Below are 25,667 nucleotides of genomic sequence, written 5' to 3'. Positions count from 1 at the left end.
CGATGTTCAAGAACCAAACCTTGGATACTTAAGCAGAGGAGGATAAAAGGGCTAAACGGACATTTTGGTCCTTAAACTCCTATAGCCAGCCAGGATCCAGGGGACAAGGCTTCTTTAAAAGGGTTTCAACTTTAGAAACCACCCTTCCTTTTGATTGGAAAGACCATGGAGAGACTCCAGAGCTTGGACTCAGATCAATACACAATATGCAAAAAAAAAAAAAAAAAAAAAAAAAAAATCATTAAAGGTGGAAGGGAATCTTCTGCCGGAGCAGAAGCAACCTAGGTCCTCTGCTGGGTAGTAAGCATTCCATTATTATTACTATTCATTGTTTTATTCACTTTACACCCCAGCTCCTCCCTCCTCTCTTCCCAGCCCCATCTTTACAAATTCCTCCCACTATTCTCCTCTCCCCTTCTCCTCAGAGGGAGCCCCTTTTGGAAACCACCGCAGGCTGGGTCATCTAGTCCCAGCAGGTCCTAGGCACATCCTCTCCTACTGAGGCCCAACCAGGCAGTCCAAGTAGGAAAGAAAGAAATCCAAAGGCAGGGAACAGAGACTGAGACAGCCCCCTCTCCACAGGTTAACCACTGAGCCATCTCTCCAAGCACTCCCCAACCTCCCATCCCCCACCCCACCCCGTTTTTATTTATTTATTTATTTATTTATTTATTTATTATGTTTTTGAGATGAAGTTTGTGTAGCCCAGGTTGGCCTTGAATTTGCTATATCACACTCCTGGTCCCCTTGCCTCTACTTCTCAAGTGCTGGGATCACAAGCGTGTGTCACCATGCCCAGCTCCATCTCAGCCCTTTTGAAGATCTACAGTTGGCCTTTCCTCTAGGCACACCTCCGTATCTCCTATCTCCAGCTGTGATCCAGTCACAGGCCCTGTCACTGTGGGTTCCTCTGCCCAGGGTTAAAACTGTCCTACCCACAGAAGTCTAAACAGACTGTTACTGTGAGTCACTTAAAGTTCTCCATCTCGTCTTTGGACAAGACCCAAGTCAAACATGCACCTTCATAAACCTCCAGACCTCCCTAGTGTAATATTTTTCTGAATTCTATGATGTAATTTTATAAGATTTCTCTTCCTATTCTCTCAGGATTGTACAGGACTCTTCACTTCAGAGAATTTATCATATATCTGTTCATCCAGGGAAATGTACACCTATGAATAGCAGAGGTTACAGTGTGTGTCTTCCTCAGTTATGGTTGTTTGTTTTAAGACAAGACTACTCACTAAGTATGGAACTTATTGTTTTGGCTAGGCTAGCTAGCTGGACAGCCAGTTCCAGAGATACTTTGTCTTAGCCTTGCTGTGGTTAACTTGGCTGGCCAGTGAGCTCCAGGTATGTACCCTCCCCCTCTCCCCCCTACACCTGGAAGTCCTGGGGTTACAAGCATATGCAACCCTGCCTGCCTGCCTGCCTGCCTGGCTTTTTACATGAGTGCTGGGGATCTAAACTCAGTTCCTTATGTTCTTTCATTAAGCACTTTAGCCATCTCCCCAGGCTAGTGAATTAATCTTGAGACAGGTTCTCACAATGTCAGCATTGGCTGAATTGTAACTCTGTGTAGACCAGGTTGGCCCTGAACTCGGAGATCACCTGTCTCTATCTCTGAGTGCTGGAATTAAAGGTGTGCACCACCATGCCTGGCCTTCAAGAACTATTCCTAGATTTGGGTTACCTCATCTTTACTCCCTCACCCCAAGGTTACTGCTGTCCCTCACTGGCTCTAGAGTTTCTTCTCGTCCTAACAGCCACTGTTCCACTTTTTACCTGCCCTCCTTAACCACTCTGTGATACCTTCTGTCCTTACTTCTCTACCTTAGCATTCCTCAGCTCGCCCCCAGGAGAAATGCTGTGGTGAGGGTGTTACACTGGAGGCCTGCTCACTGTTATTTTGCTCTCCTTCCTCTAAGGAACCCCTCCCTCAGGAGAGCTTTTCCTTTGCCCTTATTGGGCAAAACCTTAAAGTCTCCTAAGGGAGAGTGACCTTGCTACAATCCATGGAACCTGTCTTAGGATACCTTTTCTCCTAGTGCTCACAGCTTTCCTGGCTAAGATTTCAAGTATTTGAACAGTCCTGACTTCCCTCCTGTGTTGTCTCTTTCCATGACTGTTTTTTTCACATTCCTCCCCAGCCATAAACAGAACTGACCGTCTATCCCATCTGACCAGCAAAGTGACTTGATACTGGAGAACTGGCTAGCTGCTAGTCACAGAAGACCTAGGTGATAACTCTGGTCAATATTCAGGATTTTTTCATGCTACCTACTCTATAGTCAAACACAGCTAGACAGGATGAAACCCTCAGCCCATAGACTAGCTACCAAGTTTGACAAAAAGCATGTGTAGGGCTCAGTCCTTGGTCAGAAAGGCTACCTTCTGTTGCCATCATATGGACTGGAATGGACTGTTATTGGGAGTCCTACATAGCACTTTATGCAATCAAAGTTTGCCTTTTTTTTTTTTTTTTTTTTTTTTTTTTTTTTTTTTTGAGATGGCGTTTCTCTTTGTAGCCTTGCCCATCCTGAACTCAGTAGACCAGGCTGACCTTGAACTCCAAGATCTGCCTGCCTCTGCCTCAGGAATGCTGGAGTTCAAGGTGTGTGCTACCACCACCAGCTTCAAAGTTTCTTTTTATGGGATTCCAACACTGGTATTTCTGGATGGAAGCCATATGCTAAACAGCATGTTGATACTTTCTATGCTGCTTCTGTTACTTATGCTGAGACAACAAAGTTAAAACATAACTAAACTTCTTAATGATTCTTTTCAGCCTTTTACTAATACCAAAGGTAACTACTTAACAAACTTAACAATGAGAGAGACCATTGGCATTCTGATAAATGTGAATAACTATGGTCCTGTGAGATGGGTCTTCAGGTGAGGTTGTTGGCTGGCAAAATGGATTTGATTGCCAGGACCTGCAGGGTGGAGGGAGGGTTGACTCCCTTGATGACCTCCATCTGTTCTATACACACACACACACACACACACACACACACACACACACACAGAGAGAGAGAGAGAGAGAGAGAGAGAGAGAGAGAGAGAGAGAGAGAGAGAGAGATATTGAGATTGACTGATTGATTTTGGGGGACCTGGATTTCCAGGCACATCAGAATTGATGGACAATCCAGAAACCTGTATTGATGATTTCTTCCCTGGTGCCAGTCCAGAAAATTTCAATGGGGCCTCTGGGATCCCTTCATCTTCTCCAGCTACTGACATGGCTAGGTCCTGTGCCAGCCACTGGGATAAGCCTAAGGAGATGGACTACTACTTTCTACAGGGAACCAATTTGTGCTTCCTCCTCACTGAGTGATGGATGAGTCTGCTGTACAATGCTGGCTGCCATCACTGATGCCCAGGTTGCCAGTGTCTCAGAGTCTCCATTTTCTGATGCTTTTTACAACCTAGACTTCTGAAAAAGGCACACTTGCCTTCACACCCTTGCTCCACAATACAGCGAAAACCAAGTCCCAAGTGCCTGGTAGTCTAACATTAGGAGCACTAGCTACAAATGATTGAGCATTAGAACAGACTAGTCAGCAATGCTGGCCAATACTTATATTTTCCTGCTTCATTCTTAGAAGACATTTCAGAAAATGGGAATTTCAATTGTGGAGATGAGTATTGAAAACATCTCTTATCAGACAATCTACCTAGAAGACCTCAGTAGCCACTCTAGGGGCACAATAAAGTCAAACTTCCCAGTAGGAGTGACCCTCTGATCCAGAGGCTCTTTAATGCATGTGAGCTCCCCTTCATAAAACTTGTTATTTCTGGGTTGACTCCTCAGGAAAAGTAGAGGAAAAACTCTCAAAATACTCCAACCAACCAAACACTAAATTAAAATACTTAAGGTTTGAGAGCTGGAGACATGACTCAGCTATTACAAGTACTTGCTGCTCTGGCAGAGAACCTGAGTTTGGCTCCCAGAAGTCATGTGGGGTAGCTCACAGCTGTTTATAACTCTGATACTTCTGACTTCTGAAGGCACCTGCACTTAGCTACACATACCCTCTCCTCCACATACATAACTAAATCTAAAAATGAAATCTTAAAGAAAATTATTGAAGTCTTTTGAAAGTGTACTCTAGATCCCTAGGTTGGGACAACTCCTAGGTAGCTTATCCAGATAGCCTGGACTCTCACAGCCTCTGTCTTTTATTTCCTTCTTTCTTCCTCTCCCTCCTTTCTTCATCCATCCATCCATCCATCCATCCATCCAATTTTTGAGAGTTTCTTGTATCCCAGGCTGGCCTTAAACTTAGCCAAGGGTGGGTGACCTTGAACTTTTGATCCTCCTCCTGCCTCTACCTTCTGAGTTCTAAGATTACATGCAATTGCCACCATACCTAGTTTTCTGTAGTGCTAGGAATCAAACGCAGGGCTGAATACATACTAGGGAAACATCCTACCAACTGGACCAATACCAAGCTTGCTTTTTCTCATTTTAAAGTTTGCTTTGTGTCTTTGGTTCTTGCTTGCATAACCTTCTGATATTATGGTATTATACTTATTATAGGCCTTTATGGTCTTGATGGTTTTTCAGGGACATCAACCATTACTAAGGACATTAATGCCAGCCTGTCACCACTGAGGATCTTTTGATCTTATCTTCCGTCATTATTCAAACTCCAGTCTCTTAGCTACTTCCTCCTTTCTCCAAATGTTTAAGATGCCCTGAATTTTCATAGTCCTTTCATGATGAGCAATACCAAATAGGGTCTGCAGTGCCCCATTCAGTTATATAGAAACTTCAGAAGATGAATCTTTATCATGCTTTGTCTGCGATCTATTTAACTTTGGAGACTTGGGAGAGAGGGATGTGGACACTATTCTGGGACTGAGGACTGACCTGAACTGTTAGCCTCAGAACAAGGCTCCTATTGCCTCAGGGTAGAACTGGTTCAGAACAAGGCTGCTGGCTTCTTAGCAGGACTGTTACCTCTGGAGAGTTAACCACAATAATACCTAGCTGCAATTTGTCTTAAGATGTCCTGACACCGCTGTATCAAGTCTACACAAGAAGCACGCTCAGATTATCACAAGGCTGATGACTAGAGATTCATAACATCTCTGGGAGCTCTGGGTCTTTGCAGTGTATTTTCTTTCCTTTCAAAACACATTGTGTGCATGTGTGTGTGTGTCCACTGTGCCACAGACTGTGTCAAAGGACAACTTTGTGGAATCAGTTATCTCATTTCACCTTTATATGGGCTCCAGGATTCAACTCAGGCTGGCACAGCAAGCACCTTTCTTTATTCACAGAGCCATCTTGCTGGCCCCAGAAGAATACCCTCTTTCCTCTTCCTTTTTTGGTGACAGGGTCTCATGTATATTTGCTCAAATTCAGTAAATTACCAAGGATTACGTTGAACTTATCTTCTCACCTGTGCCTTCCAGGCGTTTGGATTATAGGCAGATACTAACACATAAGGTTTATTGCTGTGCCAGGGATCCAGCCTAGGGCTCTTGCATGCTAGGGAAGCAATACACTAAGCTATATCCTCAGCCTCTGCAATGTATTTCAATAGATGCTCTGGTTGCTCACTCTGGTCTTGGTAAAATCTTTTTGCCCATCTGTATCTCCAGTCCTCCACACACCGTCTTTTATGGCACAGGCTATCTCAGCGAGTACCAACTTTGACTGAGTTTTCATTTGTAGCAATAATAGAGAACCCTGTGCTTGGCTACAGTGTTTGATTTATCAGACACCTAAAAGTAGTTAAGCTCGGAAATTATCACCCTAAACTATTTCTTAAAGACGCCCCCATCCTGATCTGTGTAAAATGTAACGGAAATTCTGATTCATAACCACTTTTAGGCTATCTGTAGATGCAAAGTACCGAGAAGTCACCAGGGAGGAAAGTCATGTCTTTAAAAAGTAATGACCTTTCGAGGCCAGCCTAGTTTACACAGCGAGTTCCAGGCCAACCAGGGTTGCACAGTGAGAGCCTGTCTCAGGAGAAACACAAGTGACTACCTAAGTCCTCTGGCAGTATAAGTAGCAGTACTAGATAGCAGTGGTTTCCCGCTTTGTGCTGGTGCGGGGAGCACACCCCTAATCCCAAACATTTGGGAGGTCAGAAACTCAAGGTCATCCTCAGTCACATTGAGACCTGCCTAGCAACTTGGGACACCGTCTCAAAACCAAGTTTCCTGCTCTGGATTTGAAAGTCTACAGAGGCCTTGCTTTGCTGAGGCCTGCCTTGGCTCGTGCATTTCCCCGAGATCTGAATTGTCCTTACTCCCCACAACCCGACAGGTCCCCACGCGTCCGTGCTTCCGCAGTCCACGTTCCTTCCGCGCTCCAGGGGGAGCCCGCGGGCCTAGCGGATACGTTTCCGTAAGGCAGCCCTCAGGGAGGACTTGGTTCCAACACCTGCTGGGCCGCGATCTGCCGGGGGACCTACCGCTTTGTGCCCCCAAAACCACGCCGAGGCCAGACAACCCTCGGCCTCAGCGGCGCGCCGGAGTGAAGCCGGACCGGGACCCTGCTGGCCTAGGAAGGACTGGCTGCCGGGCCTCCGAGGCTCCGGCGCTGAAACGACGACCCACCTGCCTGCCAGCTAGCCCGGGCCAAGGCTGCGGCCGTCCCCTCCCGCCCGGCTCCACGTAAAACCCGGAGCGGAGATTGTTCCCCCGCTCCCTAGAGGCGGCGCGGCGCGGCGGACTGGGCATGCGCAATGCGCAGGGCCGGTTCCCAGCGCCAAAAGGAAGCGTTCGCCGAGATCGCAGCGGCTGCGCCGGGGAATGCGGAACGGGCTCGTGTGGCTGCTGCACCCCGCGCTGCCCAGCACCTTGCGCTCCATCCTCAGCGCCCGCCCGCCACCCGCGAAGCGACTGTGTGGGTAAGCGCCCCGAGCGTCCAGGCCCACGCGGCCCGCGGGTCACCGTGGTTGTGCTGTGCTGTTGCAAAGTGGTGATTCAGCACTTAGCGCCGCCGCCGCCCCTCACGCTGCCAGTCCGGCCCGCCGGGTGCGTGGACGTCCACGCCGAGGCCGCCCCGGGGGACCGGGGAGGGTTGGGCCTGGCGGGGAGGGCAGACGGGGACGGTGTCCGCGGATAGCTAGGAGAACGCCACAAGTGCAGTGGAGCGCGGGGCCGCCAGAGGCAGCCTGGCCGCTCCGGGAGCTGCGCACTCCGGCTGTCCGCCGTGAGCAGCCCGCCACCTGAGGCGGGCCCCGGTGCGGTGAGGTGAGGCTGTCCGGTGAGTCGTGGGAGACCGCTTCTCACTCCGCAGCTCTGTCCTCGCGGGGACCAAGTTTGCTGGACTAGGGCGAGGAGCGTTGGGAACTGTAAAAGTTTGCCTGCCTCGGCGGGAGTGAGCAGATGGGGACTGGGGAGCCGAAAGATACCTTGGAATCCCGCACAGCATCTGCCTTGTTTCACACCTAAGCCAACACAGGCTCAGAGAGATTTTAGTGATTTCTCCTACGGTTGCAGAGATTATGGCAAAACCAAGTTTAGAATGCATGTTTTTGCAGTTAGTGGCGTGCTTCATTCACTCTGCTCTGCTCTATGTATAAACACATTTTTTCAGTCCGTAATAAGAGGGTAAGGAGGTTTTACTGTGAATCAGGAGAGATGGGCAGTATTATCTTGCTCTACTTAGATCATCATTTGAAAGCCCTTCCCCCTGGTTTTACTAATATTTAGGACCCGCTGAATGTAGCACACTTGTGTTGGGCTTTGTCCCTATGTGATCTGCCTTCCAAGCAACGTTGATTTGGCTGAAATCATTTGACAAGCGATGAGCTTGACAGTGGGCAGGATGAGAGGCAGAGGAGGGTCAGGAGATCTAGACTGATCTTTGGAGGAATGGCCGAAGTCATGGAATCTGGGCGTGTGTGGATGTAATCCAGGCCAGGTGTGCAGATATTTGGTCGGGAGGACAGTGAACAGATTAGTTGAAGTTTTAGGAAATCTCCCTGGAGGAATTAAGAAGGCACAAATGCTGTACAATGCTATCCTGGGCCTTGAATTGTAGTTGGGATCTCCTGCCCCTAGAATCTTTGAATAATAATGAACATTCTAGAGGGTCTCATTGGAAGCAGGCCTGGTGATGCACAGGCAAGTAATGTAAAGTTACTTGGGAGGCTGAGGCAAGAGGATTGCAGCTCAAGGCCTGCAGAGGGAGTTCTAGGTCAGCCTGGGCAACCTAGGGAGATTCTTTTTAAAAATCAAAAATAAGGGCTGGAGAGATGGTTCAGCCATTAAGAACACTGACTGCTCTCTCAGGGGTCCTGAATTCAGTTCCCAGCCACCATATGGTGGCTCACAACTGTCTGCTATGAGATCTGATGCCCTCTACTGGTGTCTCTGAAGAGAGTGCCAGTGTACTCACATACATAAAATAAACAAATAAATTAAAAAAAAAAAACAAAAACTTGAAATTAAAAAAAAAACATGGCTGGGAATATAGCCCAATAGTAGAGCTTTTGCTTCTCTTACTGTGTGTGAAGCCCTAGGTTCAATCCCCAGTACTCCGTGCCCTCCTCAAAGAGTTGTGAGCTAATAAAACTGGGAGGTTTGGAGATTGGATGTAAGGATCTACGTAGGATGTAAGGAAGGAGAGACCGGAAGCAGAGAAACTTGCCTGCTGGGCTTAGTCTTTACTGCTTGAGCTATGAAGGTAACCAAGTTACTGAGAGAGGCTAGTAGCAAGGACTCTATGGGACTTGTTTTCCCTCCCTTTATTTCCTACTACACCATAAAATCCATTCCAGTGTGGGGAAAAAAAAATCCCTGGAGCAGGGAGAAGTGGGCATGCTAACCACAGGTGAGGTTCTGGGAAGTATATGGACAGGCGCTACTATGCATGCCTCTAGAGTTAAAAAAAATTGAGACAAATTATTAATGTGTGGTTTGGACTGGTTTTTAACTTGGGATCCTCTTGTCTCAACGCCCTGAGTGCTGGATTATAGAAAACTTCCAGAGTTCTTTTTTTTTTTTTTTTTTTTTTTTTTTTTTTTTTTTTTTTACACAGGACCTCAAGTAGTCCAGGGTAGCCTTGAACTCCCTACCCTGCTGAGGATGACAGAATTCCTGATCTGCCTACATTCATCTCCAGATTCTGGAATTACAGGCGTACTACCATACATGGTTTATGCTGTACTAGAGAATGATGGGACTGGAGCTGGGTGGGTTTTAACAAATGAGCTCTTTCCCAGTCTTGTTTGTGTTGTGAGACTTCCATAGCCTTCACTAGTGTGGAACTTGGAACTTCCACATAAACCAGGCTTGCCTCAAGTTTGTGGTGATCCTGATTCTTCTGGGGTTACAAACATGCTCTCATGCTGAGGGGCATCTGTTTTAAGTTTTATAGAGCTAGGTGGCTTGAATATTCTACTTCCTCCTGCCATTAATTAACTAGTTAATTATTATTTTGTTGTTGTTTTGAGATAGGACCTCGATATGAAGATCAGGCTGGCCTTGAAAGCACAGAGATCCTCCCTGAGGCTGGAGAGATGGCTCAGAGGTTAAGAGCCCTTGTTGCTCTTGCAGAGGATCCAGGTTCAGTTCTCAGCACCCACAGAGTGGTTCGCAGCCATCCATAACTCCACTTCCAGGGAATCTGATGCCCTCTTTTGGCCTCCAAGAAAATCAAGCACACTACATGCAGGCAAAGCACACGCAAAATAAGATGAACACATCGAATCAAAATCATTCAGTATGAGTTTGATCTGTAGAACCCACATGGTAGGAGAAACCCAACTTCTGTGAGTTGTCCTCTGACCTACACAAGTGTCACGGTACACACAAGCGGGTACGTATCCACACACAGAATAAATAATGTAAACCTAAAAGCTTTAAACAAATAAAAGTGAATAAATAAAAGAGTAGTTCTCTGTGCAGCTGTAGTAGATGTTGGGACTATAAAATTTCTGTCCTTGGCAACCTCTTGGGACAGAGCATTAGTCAACTTTGCTGTATTCTGTGTTTCTCTGTTCCCCATGCTTAGGCAACAGTAGTGTACCACTCTAGATTGATTGACTGTTAAGCTATTCAGACCTTTTAGGGCTAGGGTTGCAGCTCCGTCAGTGGTAGAGTGCTTGCCTGTAATGCACAAAGTCTTGGGAAATGATTCAGGTTTTTAAACCGGTTTTAACTAAACAAATGCCTTTTAATAGTTTAAAAGGACAGGGTAGTGAACTGGAGAGATGGCTCAGGGGTTAAGAGCACTGACTGCTCTTCCAGAGGTTTTGATCTTAAAAAAAAAAAAGGACAGGATATCCTTGGGTATTCTCAGCACCAGACTGCAAAATAAAAAGTTATGTCCTGCCCATCTGCCTCAAAAATTAGGGTGCATACCAATCTTACCACTGTGAAGGGTATGAGTGGGAGTCCTTTGTATGAGTTTCATAAACATTGCTTTCCTTTATCTTTTACTTCTTGTAGTTTAGATTTCCTAGATACATACCCAGAGAATCTTCCAGCCAGGCTGTCAAGGCTAGCTCTCCTAGGAGTGTTGGACCCTGGAACCTTGACTGGGGCCTTCAGTCTGGCCTTACTTCTGTTAGTTTGGCCTTTATTTGTGTTCATTAATTGAACGTCGGTGTTGTTTTGATTGCCCACTGTGCTCAGCACTTTCAGGATTGCAGAGACAATCAGTCTTAAATCCTGTCCCCCAAGGAGCTTTCAGTCATAAATAATGGATAATTACATTTGTTGCTTTTAATTTGTTTAGAAAGGTATTTTCCCCCTTAAAATCATATCTGTTTCCTTTCTTTCAAGGTGGAATTCATAAAATTCTTTTTAAATGTTTACGCATGTATGGTTGTATGTATGTTTAGAGGTCAGAGGGCAAATGTGTGGAGTTGATTCTCTCCTTTCACCTTTATATGGGATTCCAGAAATCAAACTCAGGTCCTCAGGTTATCATACCAAGCACCTTCACCATCTGAGCTACCCAGCCCACCCTTCAAAACTCCCCGCCCCCTTCTTTTGTTTTTGTCTTTTTTGTTTTGTTTTCAAGGTAGGGTTTTTCGGTGTAGCATTGGCTATCCTAAAACTCACACTGTAGATCAGGCTGGCCCTGAACTCAGACATCTACCTGCTCTACCTCTCTGCCTCTGGGATTAAAGGCATGTACCACCACTGCCTGGCTAAACTCTCCATTTAAAAAAGATTATTTTTATGTTAATTTCAGTATTTGTTAGTTTGCTTGTTTATTTTTTGAGACAGAGTCTCACTATGTAGCTCTAGCTGTCCTGGAATTCACTATGTAGACCAGGCTGGCCTTGAATTTATAGAGATCCTCCTGTCCCTGGCTCCCAAGTGCTGCCATCATGCCTAGTATTTTTATTTTTAATTGTATGTCTCTATGTGTGCGTATATGTGAATGATGCTGGGTCTCCTTGGAGTTGGAGTTAGTGCTGCTGTGGTGGAATGGCATATGTCTCTCATCTCTGTACTTGACAGACAGAGAGGCAAGATCAGGAGTAGGGGGTTGTCTGAGATACAAGTGAGACCTGTGTCTAAACAAATAAACTAGAATAGAAACTTTACTCGTCTCCAAAGAAATGCTTCTCCCCTTTGCCTATTAAAAGTGTATCTGTAATAAAAATTTTTTTTGGTACCATACAAAGAATGGGTTACTTTTTTTTTTTTTTTTCTTTTTGAAAGATTATCCAATTCTATACCTCAGTCTGGCCTACAGCTCACCGTGTAGCTCAGGCTGATCTCAGATTCACAGTGATCTTCCTCAGCCTCCCAAGTGCTAGGCTATAGGTATAAGCCCCTGCTCCTGGTTTACATGGACTTTTATAGTTCACAGAACACAAGAAGGGCACAGATCAGTGCAATTAACAAATGCAAATTGGAGAAATCTTTATATAGGCTGTGATGCTATCTCACCACATCCTTAGCTTTTGGGTTGATGGAAGCTAGTGGTACTTACATGCCAAAGGTTTTACTGATAGTCGTCGGGTGTTAATCAGACATACTGTGGTGTTGGATGGCTGCTAAGAGGACTACAGGCAGGCCAAGGTAATTTTGGCTTTCTGTCTTCAACATTCCACGTCCCCAGACTGCTTGTTCTGATAAGTCAGTGTGTAGAGTCTTCAGGGTAGATTTGTTTTTCAGGTCACAGTCTGACTTCTTATAAACTGATTCTTGTTGTTGGATTAATCCCCTTACTGTGTCATGTTCCCTGAGCCATTTTGTTCTTTAGATACCACCAATGGTTCTGTACTAACTCAAAATAAAAACTTCTCCCTGCTCTGTGGCACAGGGGCTGACATTGGAATCGAGATCTTCCTCCCTCAGACATCAGACATTAGAGTGCTCAAATTACAGGTTTTTATGATTATAGCCAACTCTGGTCCAAACTACTTTTCTTTTCTCTTTCTCTCTCTTTCTTTCTTTCTCTCTCTCTCTCTCTCTCTCTCTCTCTCTCTCTCTCTTTTTCTTTCTTCCTTTCGTTAGTGTTTTGCCAGGTAGCACAGGTTGACTTGAGATTGGCAGGTTGGCAGGTGTCCTTTCTTCTCCCAGAATTACAGGTGTGAAACATATGTCCAGTGCAAGTTCAGACACTTGTGTGGGTTTTTTGTTGTTTGTTTGAGACAGGGTCTCATGTATCCCAAGCTGTCCTCAAACTGCGTAGTTGAGGCTGATTTCGAACTTCTGATCTTCTGTCTCCTAAGATGATAGATTCACATCACCACACAAGCATGAGCCATCATGCTTGGTTTATGTGGTGTTGGGATTGATTCCAGGATTTCACACATAGGTCAACTCATTACCAACTGAACTACATCTCCATTCTCTACCTGTTCATTTCCAGTTCTGGAATACCCTTTCATTTAATATATGATGTGTGTGGGAGGGAGTACATGTGTGTCAGGGTGCTCATGTGGAGGTCAGAGGATGGCTTCATGGAGCCACATGCATCTATTTAAGTTAACTAAAATGAACAATTCAGTTCCCCAGTCACCTCAAGACATCTGGCTACATGGATTCTGTATGGGACATTACTGATGCTGATCTGTCCATCATTACAGAGATTCTATGAGCTAAGCCTTTTGCTACTCAGATCAGTCTTCTGAATTTCAGATTTGGGTAATAAACTTCCCATTCAAACATTTTCTTTGTATGTATTAATTTTTATATGTATGGGTATTTTGCCTGCTTGTATTTCTGCCCACTTTGTACATGTGTGCATGCCTGGGACTAGAATTACAAATAGTTGTTAGTTGCCATGTGGGTACTGGGAATTGAACCCAGGTCTTCTGAAAGAGTAGCTAGTACTCTTAACTGCTGAACCATCTCTCTAGCCCCTCGATATGTTTTTGTGTCCACAAACTATTTTGATAACTTTTGTCAGTGTTGCAATTGAACCTAGTGCCCTGTATATGCTGAAACTTCTCTGAAACTGCCCTACACCACCAGCCCTATCCTCTCCTACACCCCATCTCTGTCTTCCCCCTACACCCCATCTCTGTCTTCCCCCTACACCCCATCTCTGTCTTCCCCCTACACCCCATCTCTGTCTCCTCCCCTACACCCATCTCTGTCTCCTCCCCTACACTCCACCTCTATCCTCCAATCCTAACCTCTTCCCGCAAAGTCTGTTCCTTCAGGGCTTTGCTCTGTCATGCACATATGCTACAGTGAATATGTGGAGGTCAGAGAACAACTTGAGTGCAGTCTTTGCCTTTTACTGTGTTTGAAGCAGGGTTTCTTTGGCGTTTTGCCACTGTGTACTCCAGGCTAGCTCATGAACTTCCTGGAATTCTCCTGACTCTCTCTTCCATCTCCCCATTAGGATTTGAACTCAGGTCCTCATGTTTGCACGGCAAGCACTTTACCCACAGAGCTGTTGCCTCAGCCCTGATTTTGTCTTTTTTAAAAAATAAGTTTATTTTGGTTGGTTGTTTTCTTGCAATACTGGATGTTGATTCTAGGACCTTGAACATGGTAGGCGTGTTCTCTACTGCTGATTCCATCCCTTGCCTTCTCCAGCTTGTTTAAGCTAACAACTTACTCATCCTCAACTTCTTTCTTAAATACCTTATCCACTCAGCATGTTCATCCTAACCACTTCTTTCTGCTGCCCTCACGTACACTATTCTGTGTCACTCAGACTAATAGAATAGCCTCTTTGTTGCTCTCATTGTGTCTGAACTTGTTTCTCTATACAAGTCTTGCCACCCACTATAGCACCATCTTTTGAAATCTAAGTTACTTCATCTCTTAACTACAAAAAGTTTTCAGTTGAGACATAGTCTCTACAATGTCCAAGAAGACCCTATGGAATCTGTTCCGTCCCCATCTCTCTGGTTTGTTTACAAAATAATCATTTTCCCTTGTTGTCACTTGCCTGACTCTTGCTCACTCACAGTGCTGGTGCTCTGCGGATAAGCCCTCTTCTACCTTCGAGATGAGGGGCAGTTTTACTGAGAACATAGGAGTTGAACCATAAAATTTGGATCAATGGGGCATAGTTGGTAGACTTAGAGGTAGATGACATGGGATTAGCAAAGACTAAAAAGAATCAGGAAAACTCATAATATCATTAAGAGACAGTAAGGTTTGTGTCCCATAGGAAGTAAAGAGCTCCACATACTTTTCAGCGATGACATGACATACGGAAGCTGTTTTTAAATGATTAATCTCACTGGTTTTTAGAAACACAATTTGAAAATCAAGTAGACATCAGAGTAATGCAAATAGAGGTCAGGGGCGTATCTTAGTGGAGGCCTTGCCTATCATGTATGAGGCCCTGAGTTCGATTCCTGGTACAGGGGCGGGATAAGGTCGGGGATGGATAAGCATGAAAGGAGCTAGCTAGATGAAGTGGCACACACCTGTAGTCCCAGCGGCTTTGGTAAATGAGGCATGAGTCCAAGAATTGTAGGCTGGTATGGGCTGGACAGACACTGACACACAAACACACGGATGTCTAAAAGGCAAGGATAAAGAGACTCATTAGAGGATGTGTGAAAGAGGATCCTGCAGCCTATAATGACTGGTTAGGCATGGAGGGGTGGAGCCCAAGGTCTTAGAATTAATGACTTTAAGATAAGTGCTGGGCCAGGCTAGACTAGGAGGGACAATCAGAGTAGAGAAGACACAGGAGATTGAGCTGCAGACTGGAAGAAGGCCATATAGGTGAGATGTTGGTCCTGTCTGGCAGGTAGCTATTCTTTTTAAGACATGCCAACCAGGGAACAGGTTGGTCAGGTACCACCGTGGGGCACAGTGGCACAGTCTTGTAGGCAACTGGCTTTTGCCTTCAGGAAGGTGGATGACACAGGGCTTCTCAGGATAGTGGACAAGACTAAATAGTCTAAATAGGAAGGGAAGTAGAATGGAGGTTCAGTTTATACATAGGTAGTAGGGGAAGGACTCAACTAAAAGGTCCAAGTTAGGTTAGTGAGTGCTGAAGTTTCTTTAATTCCCTCTGCTTAAAGGTCAGAAATGGTTGTAGAAGACCCTAAAATAAGAATGACCTCTGATATAGGTAAAATAGATCCAGCTGTAAGATCCTTGTTGTTCTTGGTAATGTTAATCCTGAAAGTTTAGTGGTTAATATTTATTGAGTGCCTTTTATACATTATACATTTCCACATGTTGTTTAGTGGCCCCGAGAGTTCTTCAGGAGAGTAGTTGTTAATTCTCCTTTTTTAAAATAGAGGTTGATGCTCAAAGGGATTAGATTGTTCAGTGATACATAGTAAGTGGCTCAGCCAGATATAAATTCATCTGGGCTCATTCAGGTGCCTTAGGAATTAGTTGTTATTACATCACTTCCCTGAAGGTAGCTTGGCATCTTTGGTAGAGGTGGGGAAGTTAGATTAGGGAGGTTGTTTTGGAAAGGATATACATAGTGGCCTGAGTCTGAAACGATAGATAGCCAGGGGAGACTTGCTAGAACCATTGAAATATGACTGGACTTTGGTGAGAATATCTAAGGTGGTTTCTTAGATTGGGTGTAGAGTTGAGAATATGGACACGTGTGGTTTGTACAGAAGATATTTATGGAGAGATGTAGAGGGTACATGGCCTTGTAGAATGCTGCTGTTGTTTAGAGATAAAGAGGAAATGAAATTGGAGAGTTTAGGAGTTTAGAGGACAGATGTAGGCTTAGATTTTTTAAAACTTACTTTAATAAGGGTTCTTTTTTTTTTTTTTTTTTTAAAGATCTTATTTATTTATTTTATATGAGTATGCTGTAGCTGTCTTCAGACACACCAGAAGAGGGCATCAGATCCCATTACAGATGGCTGTGAGCCACCATGTGGTTGCTGGAAATTGAACTCAGGACCTCTGGAAGAACAGTCAGTGCTCTTAACCGCTGAGCCATCTCTCCAGCCCTTAATAAAGGTTCTTAAACCCTTCAGCCCCGCTTCTAGCCCACCAACCAAAGGTAGGAGAGAAAGATGGTTAATAGGACAAGGGGGATGTGGACCTGTTAGAAGTAGTTCTTTGGGGGCAATGCCAGTCTTCATTGTCAGGATATTAGCAGTCCAGTCCAAAATAACAAACAGGAATCAGTAGCAGAAGCTGGATCCAGAAGAAGCTGTGAGGCTCCATCATATCAGCACTAGTCTGCAGAAGTGGCAAGAAGCAGCTGGAATACCAGAAGTTCTTTGGCTCGTTTTTTTTTTTTCTCTATGAAGTCATAACAAGCAAAGATCAGCGAAGTGTTGTAAGGTGAACCAATGCAAGAGTGTTGTTTGTTGTCTGTTGGTTTCTACTTATACTCTTTCCAAACATCATGTACGCCCCCTCCAGTATCTGCTTCAGCAAAACATCCTCTCATCAGACAACATCCAGAAAAATTTCACAAGGCACAACTGAGTCTCCAAAGAAACCAGAAATTTTCACTTTAGATGGAAGATGATAGCAGAAGTTGAATGGTCGATGTGCTCAGTCAGAAGGGCTTGATGAGGAATGGGATATTGAGAAAAGATAAAAGGCCATTTTGTTGGTCATCAGCAAACAGTAAAGAATAGAGGGTAAGTTTCGTGGGATCTGACACAGTCATTCTGAAAAACAAAAAATGAGATATTAATTTTGGAAAAATTAGATACCTGGGAAAGAGCAGGCTTGAGCAAAAACAAGGAGGATAAGGGTGTCTGTAGATGTTAAAGGAAGAAGCTAAGCCTGGCAGTGGTGGCGCACGCCTTTAATCCCAGAACTTGGGAGGCAGAGGCAGGCGGATTTCTGAGTTCGAGGCCAGCCTGGTCTACAGAGTGAGTTCCAGGACAGCCAGGACTACACAGAGAAACCCTGTCTCGAAAACCAAAAAAAGAAGAAGCTAGTGGAGAGGAAAAGCCTAGGAAACAGAATGGGAAACATCGGGGGAGTAGATACAAGGGAAGAAGTACAGACCTCAGTGTTACTTACTGATAATAATGAGAAAAGGGCGCTAGGCTTGGTGACACACATCTGGAATCCCAGCAGTTAGGAGCTGGAGGATGCGAGCCTGGCCTTCATGAGACTATGTCTCTAAACAAACTAGAGGGAGAGGTGGTGAATGAGGCCTTTCTAGAAATTTCTGTGTACTGCCATTTTTCTCTATGCTGTTGTATATTCCAGCTTCAAGGTGCTAGGTATTTTTAAGGAGTGCTACCAGGGTCCAGTAGTGAGCACTGGGCTTGATCTGCTCAGCTTATAGGATACCTGGTTTTAGGACATTTCTGTTTTGGGCAGGAGCTCAGAAGGAGCAAGGGTCACCTCTGGTCTATTCTCTGGTCTACCTAGCCCAGTGCTTAGCATGTGTTGGCATCCATTTAGTATCTAAATCTGTCTGTCTGGGGTCCTGGGTTCATCCATGTTGGATTGTTCCAATTCTGGGTGCTTTGAATCAGAAGAATTTTGTTTTATTTATTTTTAATGAGTCAGAGTCTTCCTATGTAGTTCTCCCTGTACTTACTGTCCAGGACAACTTTCAAACCTGAGGTCCTCCTGACTCAGCCTTCCCAATATTGGGATTATGGGTATAAGCCACATGTATCTTGTATTGGACATTTTCCAAGAGTGCTCTATCACCAGGTTCTTGATCATTGGAAGAGTTGAGGCGTAGTTACAGTGCTGGCTTCTCAGTCACACAGTTGTCTCATTGGTCAGCTGCTTTTCTGCTACCTCTGGGTTTTATCTGGTTCCAGAACCACAGCTTGACTTGTTTGTGGCAAAGCTTCAGGATGTTGGAAAGTTGCTGAGTCTGTGGGATGTCAAGATATTTTTGTCTCTGAAGTCACTGAGCACACTGTTATATCAGAGGGATGAGGTTTTGACCTTGGCTCTTGATCTGATTATTGACTTCTTTAAGTTCTCCTATGCAGAGGCAGGTGGTTTTTCTTTGAGGTTTGTAGAAGACTCCCATGGTGTTCTGAGTAAGTGTATCCCACAGAGGAAGGAGGATGGGAGGCACCAGGTGACATTTACAAGGCTGTGTAATTTGTGTAGGCCTATAAACTTGGCCAACAGTCAGTCCTTAGAATATGATGCTCCAGGGTACACAAGGCTTTGGGGGAAAAGCTGGACCTATAAATTCATGTTGTAGAGTAAGAAAAGACCAAGGCTTTTAAAGACTTTTTTTTTTTTTTCTGTGTCAAAAGAGTGAGCCCAGGGTCAAGTGCTGTGTCACTGAGCTGTAGCCCAGCCTAGAAATAAGTTTTAAGAATGGTGACATATGTTTCAAAATTGCTAAGAAAATAAAATTCAAATGCCTTTGCCACAAAATGATAAAAATATGAAGTAATGGATATGTTAATTCATTTAATCATTCCACAGTATATGCAAATGTGAAAATATCACATTGTAACTATCATATATATATGATATATATATCAATATATATATATATCATATATATATATATACACACACATACATATGTAAATTACATTTTAGCTTGAAAATAGAGGAACAACAAAAAGCAAAAGAGAGGGAAGGAAGAAAAAATTAACATTGGTATGTTACTGCCACTCAGACCTCAGGTCTTCCTCAGATTTACCATTTGCCACAGTCGTATCATTTCTTCGAGATCGGAAATGAAGATGTTCAGCTCAGAATTCGTGTTGTCTTTTCTTGTGGATGTTTTTAGTCTTAGACAAGAATAGTTCCCACAGTCTTCGTTTACCTTTTGAAACCTCGACTCTGGAGTTCACACACCTTGTAGAGTGTCCCTGGTTTGGGTTTACATATGTCTCCTGGTGATTGATTACTGGGTTTTCCAGCTTCTGAGAGTCTGCCACAGGCTTGATACCAGTGCTCTCATTGTGTGCTAGCAAATGGTGTCTAGAGGTCACTGGCCTCTAGCCTGACTTTGATTAATTTCAAAGTTCATCCTAGCCTTCTTTCTTTTTTCTTTTTCTTTCTTTCTTTTCTTTTTCTTTCTTTTTTTTTTTTTTTTTTTTTTTTTTTTTTTTGGTTTTTCGAGACAGGGTTTCTCTGTATAGCTCTGGCTGTCCTGGAACTCACTCTGTAGACCAGGCTGGCCTCGAACTCAGAAATCCTCCTGCCTCTGCCTCCCAAGTGCTGGGATTAAAGGCGTGCACCACCACTGCCTGGCCCTAGCCTTCTTTCTTAAATAGTTATTTTTTTCCCTTTGTTATCTTTTGGGAAAATACTTTAAAACTACTTAATACATTGTTGCTTTAACTAAACTTGTTTCATTTATTTATTTATTTATTTATTTATTTATTTATTTTTGAGACTGTCTCAATATGTAACCCAGGCTGGCCCTGTGTATGTGTGTGTGTTGTGGTGTGTGTCTGGTGTGTGTCCCTGCCTGAGCTCCTGTGTGGAGGCCAAAGGTGATGTTGCTTAATTGCTCACCAGCTTACTTTCTCTCACTTAAGCTCCAGGGATCCAGCTCGATCACCCTTACCCTACACTGCAGCACCAGGGTTTAGATGAGTGTGGACGTTCCTGGCTTTATTGTAGGTGCTGTTTGACTCACGTCCTTGTGCTTCCACAGCAGGCACGTTACCTGCTAACCTTTTGTAAATCAAGCCCCTGCTCTTGGTTTATGATCATGTTTGTGTGCAGTGCTCATGTGTGCTCATGTGTGCGTGTATAGTGTGAAGGCTAGACGTCAACATGTCTTCTAGTACTCTTCATCTGACTGTTTGAAATGGGATCTCTCGCTGGGCAGTGGTGGCGCATACCTTTGATCCCAGCACTTGGAAGGCAGAGGCAGGTGGATTTCTGAGTTCGAGGCCAGCCTGGTCTACAGAGTGAGTTCCAGGACAGCCAGGACTACACAGAGAAACCCTGTCTCGAAAAACCTAAATAAATAAGTAAATGAATGAATGAATGGGATCTCTCACTGACTTTGAAGAACACATACTCCCCCCAAGATTAGCTGGGCAACTCCAGGAACCAGGAATCCTCTCTGCCTCTCCAGTACTAGGATCATAGGTGTTACCATCTCCAGTTTTCTCAAATGCATGCTTGGGATCTGAATTCAGGCTCTCCTGCTTGCATGGCAAACACTTTATCAACTGACATGTCTCTCCAGATCTTCATAGAGGTTTCAGCCTCAGCATTTTTGTTTTCTGAGACAGGAGCTTATGTAGCCATGTGTACTGAATGACTTTGAGCTCCTGATCCTTCTGTCTGTGCCTCCTGAGGGCTTCAATTACAGCTTGTCACTGTGCATGGTTAGTTTTAATTCCTTACTATCATTATTTAGTGCAACACTCAAATTGCTCTAGTTATGGGCATTGGCAATCTGAATGCCAGCTTCTGCCCTTTGAATGTCTAATCATTCTGCTAGCACTTTATCATTTCTTGCTCCCCAAGGTGTTCCGTGTTTATTTGTACTTATTCTAGTCATGGAATCAACCATTTCTTGGAGGAGCCATAGCTGTTTTTAGTGGAGAAACCAAAATAAGAAAGAAATTCATGCCGGGCATTGGTAGCTCACGCCTTTAATCCCAGCACTTGGGAGGCAGAGGCAGGCAGATTTCTGAGTTTGAGGCCAGCCTGGTCTACAGAGTGAGTTCCAGGACAGCCAGGGCTACATAGAGAAACCCTGTCTCAAAAACAAAAAACAACAACAACAAAAAAAAAATTAATTAATTAATGCTGCTGTAGACATACTTTGCTATTTAGGGAGGGAAGAGTCAGAGCCCCAGATAAGAAATTTGTGTATACAAATAAATAGTTATCTGATATGTGGATGAATACATGTATATGTTTATTCATGTATGTGCATATGTATACACATTCAAGAAACATATACATACAGACATGTTTACATCTATATTTATTTCTGTATCTGTATGTATTGACAGCTACAACTTAGACAGACAGCATCAGTGAATTACAAGGTTAATTTTGGCTTTTATTCTTTGCATATTTGCATCTCTTCCCTGACTGAGAGGACCCTGGTACCTGTTGTCCTACATGTCCCTTCCTCCTTTACGATACCCTGCCTCATTGTGACCAACACTGTGTCATCACTGCTGACACATCCTGTGGAGCTGCTCCCTGAGCCCTTGTCACTCCGTGTCACTGGTGAATGATTGCCCTATTTATTCATAACCTTTGAACTTGGCAGACATTTGCAGGTGTTCTTGTAGGTTCTCCTTGATTACACCTCTGCATCTGACTCAAGCTTTGTCTCTCCCATTGGGCTGCAAAGGATGAGGGTGCTGTACTTGTCCCACTGAGGGGCAAAGATATTATAAGGCTCAAGTTCCTATTTTTAAACACCCTGAAAGTTGAAAATAGAGTTCAGGACAAGTCTTAACTCTGCATGCTATCTATGTAATCCAGAGAGCAGAGTGAAGAAGAAAGGGATGGGTAGCCTGGAAACATTTGTATCTTGCTTCTTTTCTCTGTTAATTAGTCTTGTTGTGGGATGGACAGTCAAAGGGGGCAAAGCCAAGTTTGGTTTGGGGCCTGTAAATTCAGTGAGCAGAGAATAGTGCCTTCAAGTCCAGTAAGCTTGACTTTGAAAGAATATGCACAAAGAGCAGAGGGACTTGCTCTTCTGTTACCTATAAGTAGCCATCTTTCTAGAACTGTGGAGTCTGTAGGCGAGTTAAATTAGTCAAGTGGTTAAGAGCATGGCTTGGTGTGTGAAGATTTGGATTTGGTTCCTAATCCAAATTTGCTTAATGCCTGTATGACTCTAGCGAAATCACTTCTTTGAGGACTCATTTCCCAGGATCTATCTAATGGTTCAGTGAATGTATAGCCTTAAAAAAACGCATATGTGCTGTGCAAGATTCTAACTGAGTGGCATCCGCAAGGGTCTGTGCACCTTTTTAAGGGTCACTCTGTATTCATGCCCTGGATTGTGCATTCCAATACAAGGTCCCTTCTTTTTCCTCTTTCCTTCATGGTCAGCTTTCTTCCTTTTCATTTAAGCCTTTTCTGGTTTAGATGGCAGGTAGGTAGGTAGATTGGAGTTTATGATAGTTTATTCATTTTGATGAGGCCGTCTCCTGGTCTTAAGCTTATAGAATAAGTTGTAATGATTCTCACTCCTTATTTTGGGGGATGATAAAGTAGAGCTGGAAAGGATAGTCTTTCATCTTCAGTATTGTTGACATTTTGAGCTGGGATAATCCCTTACTGTGGGCGCTGTCACGTGTACTACAGGACGCTTAGCAGCCCCTCTGGCTTCAGCACTCTTCATTTGTGACAGTCAAAAATGTCTTCATCTCCAAACATTGCCAGATGTCTCCCGGGAGGGGGTGAAATTGTCAACTGCTGAAAACTACTGATTATAAAGTATTGCCTCACTAATAGCAATTATATAGGAATGTATAGTCTTGATAGTCTGCCCAATGTTTTTGACCTCTGGAGATGACCATATACTGTTGGAATTTGCACGAGCCTGCAGTAAGAATGCCAGTAATAACACAGTGGTGACTGAGGCAATCTGTTATCGTCTCACCATTGGACCACAATAACAAAGATGATTCTAATAATAAGGCTGCCATCTGTACATGCCTTCTATGAGCCAGGCCTACTGAAGTTTATTTGAATGTGTCGTCCTGGAGAAAACCTATAGAATCTGCCCAAGTCTGATGCAGGGTGTGCCTGCCGATTTAGTAACCCAAGTGAGCGTTCCACTTGATTTCCTGGTGAGGTGAGAAAGTCCAATTCCCAAAGAGTCTGCAATAGCCCAGATTTGAGGAGCAAAGAGATCATTTGTTAATGATGAACTATAGCTACTAAAGCAAGCTAAAACTGGTCAGTGGATTTTTTTTAACCATTGTGTTACAACAAGGATGTGTGTAGTATACAAAAGGGTCCTTGAGATATACCCTCTGTACAGAATATGGGTATTTATGATGAGATATACCCTCTGTACAGAATATGGGTATTTGTGATTTGCTTGCCTTGGAGGCCTGTCCTGAGAGAATTAGTTACAGGTCAATAACTGATTTGGATTTGTGTTTAGAAATTGTGACATCAGTCTTTTAGCTGCCTTTGTTCTTTTGGGTTCATAGACCATCTTTAAGAAAGATAATCCATGTATACATGTTAAGTGTGAACTTGAAGAAATATAACTTTATATGATATTCTTTTAAAAATAAAGAATTTGTATAATTTTTTGTTTTGTTTTGTTTTTTGACACAGGGTTTCTCCATGCAGCTCTGGCTGTCTTGGAACTCAGTATGTAGATGAGGGTGGCCTCGAACTCAGAGATCTACCTGCCTCTGCCTCCTAAGTGCTGGACTTAAAGGCGTCTGCCACCACTGCCTGGCTGTATATCTATAACTCAAATCCTGATTGTCTGATATAAAGGTTGGAAAATATTTATTTTACTTTATGTGTATGAGTATTTTGCTTGTTGTGTCTGTATGTGCACTGCATGTGTGCCTGGTGCCTACAGAAGCCAGGATAGGGTATCAGATACCTTGGAACTGGAATTACAAACAGTTGTAAGCCACTATGTGGGTTCTGGGAACTGAACCCTGGTCCCCTGGAAGAGCTTCAAGCACTCTTAGCAGCTGGGCCATCCCTCTAGCCTCTACAAGTTGAAAGATTTGAGGAGAGAATTTATTAAAAATGTTATCACTTGGGAGGCTGGAAAGATAGCTTAGTCAGTAAAGTGATTGCCCTGTTGGCAGGCATGGGGACCTGAGCACTGATGCCTTGTACCCAAGGGTAGCACCTGTCTCTTATCCCAGCACTGGCGAGACTGTGGAGATAGGCTGATTCCTGGAGCTCACTGACCAGCCATCCAGCTGAATGTATGACCACCAGGTTCAGTAGAAGACCATCTCCTTAAGTGATGATGGTGATGACGATGATGTTGACAATACTAGTACTACTAATAACAATGGTTTGGCTTTTACTTTTTGTTGCATTTAGTGCTTGCCATTTAATTGTTTTTAGAGACTATCAAGGCCTTTTGTTTTGTTTGCTTTTTGTGGTACTAGTAATTAAACCTAGGACTTTGCACATCCTAGATGAATACAAGTGAGCTATATCCTACCCATCCTTATTTTTAAATCTTTACTTAGAGTTTAAGTAATTACTAAAAGCTAGTTTTTGAAATAAGAGTAACAATGAGTTCAAATATTTAGTTTTTCTTATTTTCCTTTGGTGTCTGTGCTTTTCTTATATAGGATTCCTTGCCTTTTAAACATTGTGATTGTTATTTGTTGTTGGAATAGAGTCTCATTATACATACATAGACTATACATAGACCCTGGCTGTCCTAGAACTTTCTATGTAGATCAGGCTGGCTTCAAACTCAGAGAGCCACCTGCCTCTGCCTTTAAGGGATTAGAGGCATGCACCACTATGCCTAACTGCCTGCCCCCATCAAGATCTTCTGTTACCCTGGGCTGGCCTTAAACTCATAATCCTCCTCTGTCAGTCTTTAGTGCTGAGGTTCCAGGCCTGTGCTGAGTTTCCAGGCCCGTGGCACCAGACCAAGCTCAGTTGAGTTTCCTCTTTCTTGTGTTCAAGATAACATCAGCAAAAGTAGCTGTCACAGGACACAGCAGAGTTAGAGTAATTGTCACAGTCATTAGGCTATTATGTGTTAGCCATCTTGGATTAGAATATTTTTAAGGTTTTCAGGATAACTTTTGATGATTGGTATTTATGTTAATAATTGATTTTTTAAAAAATTTTTACTGTGTTTTATGATGTTTTCGAAAGGACTTTTGATTGAGAAGATGTGATATGTGTATAGCATGATGTGGTTTTGTAAACTGAACATACCTGTATAACCAGCACACGAGCAGGAAGACTTTCTTGTGTTCCTTTTAATTACTGTGCCTCCCCAAAGTACTGGCCTTCCCACTGAACAAATAGCTTGATTTGTTTCTGTGCTTGATACACATACAGTTGTGCAGCACTTATTCCCGAATGCAGCCTCTTCCCCTCAACCTCATAGTGTGAGGCCTAACCTTACTGTTGTGTTTTGGTCTGTCCTTGGTATGTGTTACTCATTTGTGCGATTGAACCTCAGTATTTCTCTTCATGGTCACTAGGCATCAGCATCTGTAGTTTGAGCTATAGTGCATATAGTGTTACTATAATAATACTGTGTCAGTCTTAACACTAGAATTGTTAGGTCACAGTGTCAACATTATTATTTAGTGACAGTTTTTGGTTGTTCTCCCCTTCTTTCCCTTCCCTTTCCTCCCCTGCTCTCTCCCTCCCCTTCCCTTCCCTTCCCTTCCCTTCCCTTCCCTTCCCTTCCCTTTTTT

The 25,667-nt window shown here is 43.8% G+C and overlaps 1 protein-coding gene across 6 annotated transcripts in view; it reads left to right on the top strand.

The window, feature by feature from the left end:
- The first annotated feature begins 2,512 nt into the window (after positions 1-2,512).
- Positions 2,513-25,667, top strand: part of Ide (insulin degrading enzyme) — a 96,473-nt gene continuing 73,318 nt past the window's right edge. For 3 of the 6 annotated variants that reach the window (XM_034500869.2, XM_034500855.2, XM_076919807.1), the window contains exon 1: positions 2,513-6,872. In XM_034500869.2, the coding sequence (XP_034356760.1) occupies positions 6,775-6,872 (98 nt within the window). In that variant the 5' untranslated portion in view covers positions 2,513-6,774. Of the gene's footprint in view, positions 6,873-7,080; positions 7,232-9,429; positions 9,791-25,667 lie in introns of those variants that run through there. The other 3 variants (XM_076919829.1, XM_076919835.1, XM_034500863.2) reach the window with 3 other exon arrangements.

The sequence above is a fragment of the Arvicanthis niloticus genome, chromosome 1, assembly GCF_011762505.2.
Source record: "Arvicanthis niloticus isolate mArvNil1 chromosome 1, mArvNil1.pat.X, whole genome shotgun sequence".
Classification (NCBI taxonomy): domain Eukaryota; kingdom Metazoa; phylum Chordata; class Mammalia; order Rodentia; family Muridae; genus Arvicanthis; species Arvicanthis niloticus.
This window is presented reverse-complemented; position numbering and strand designations above follow the sequence as displayed.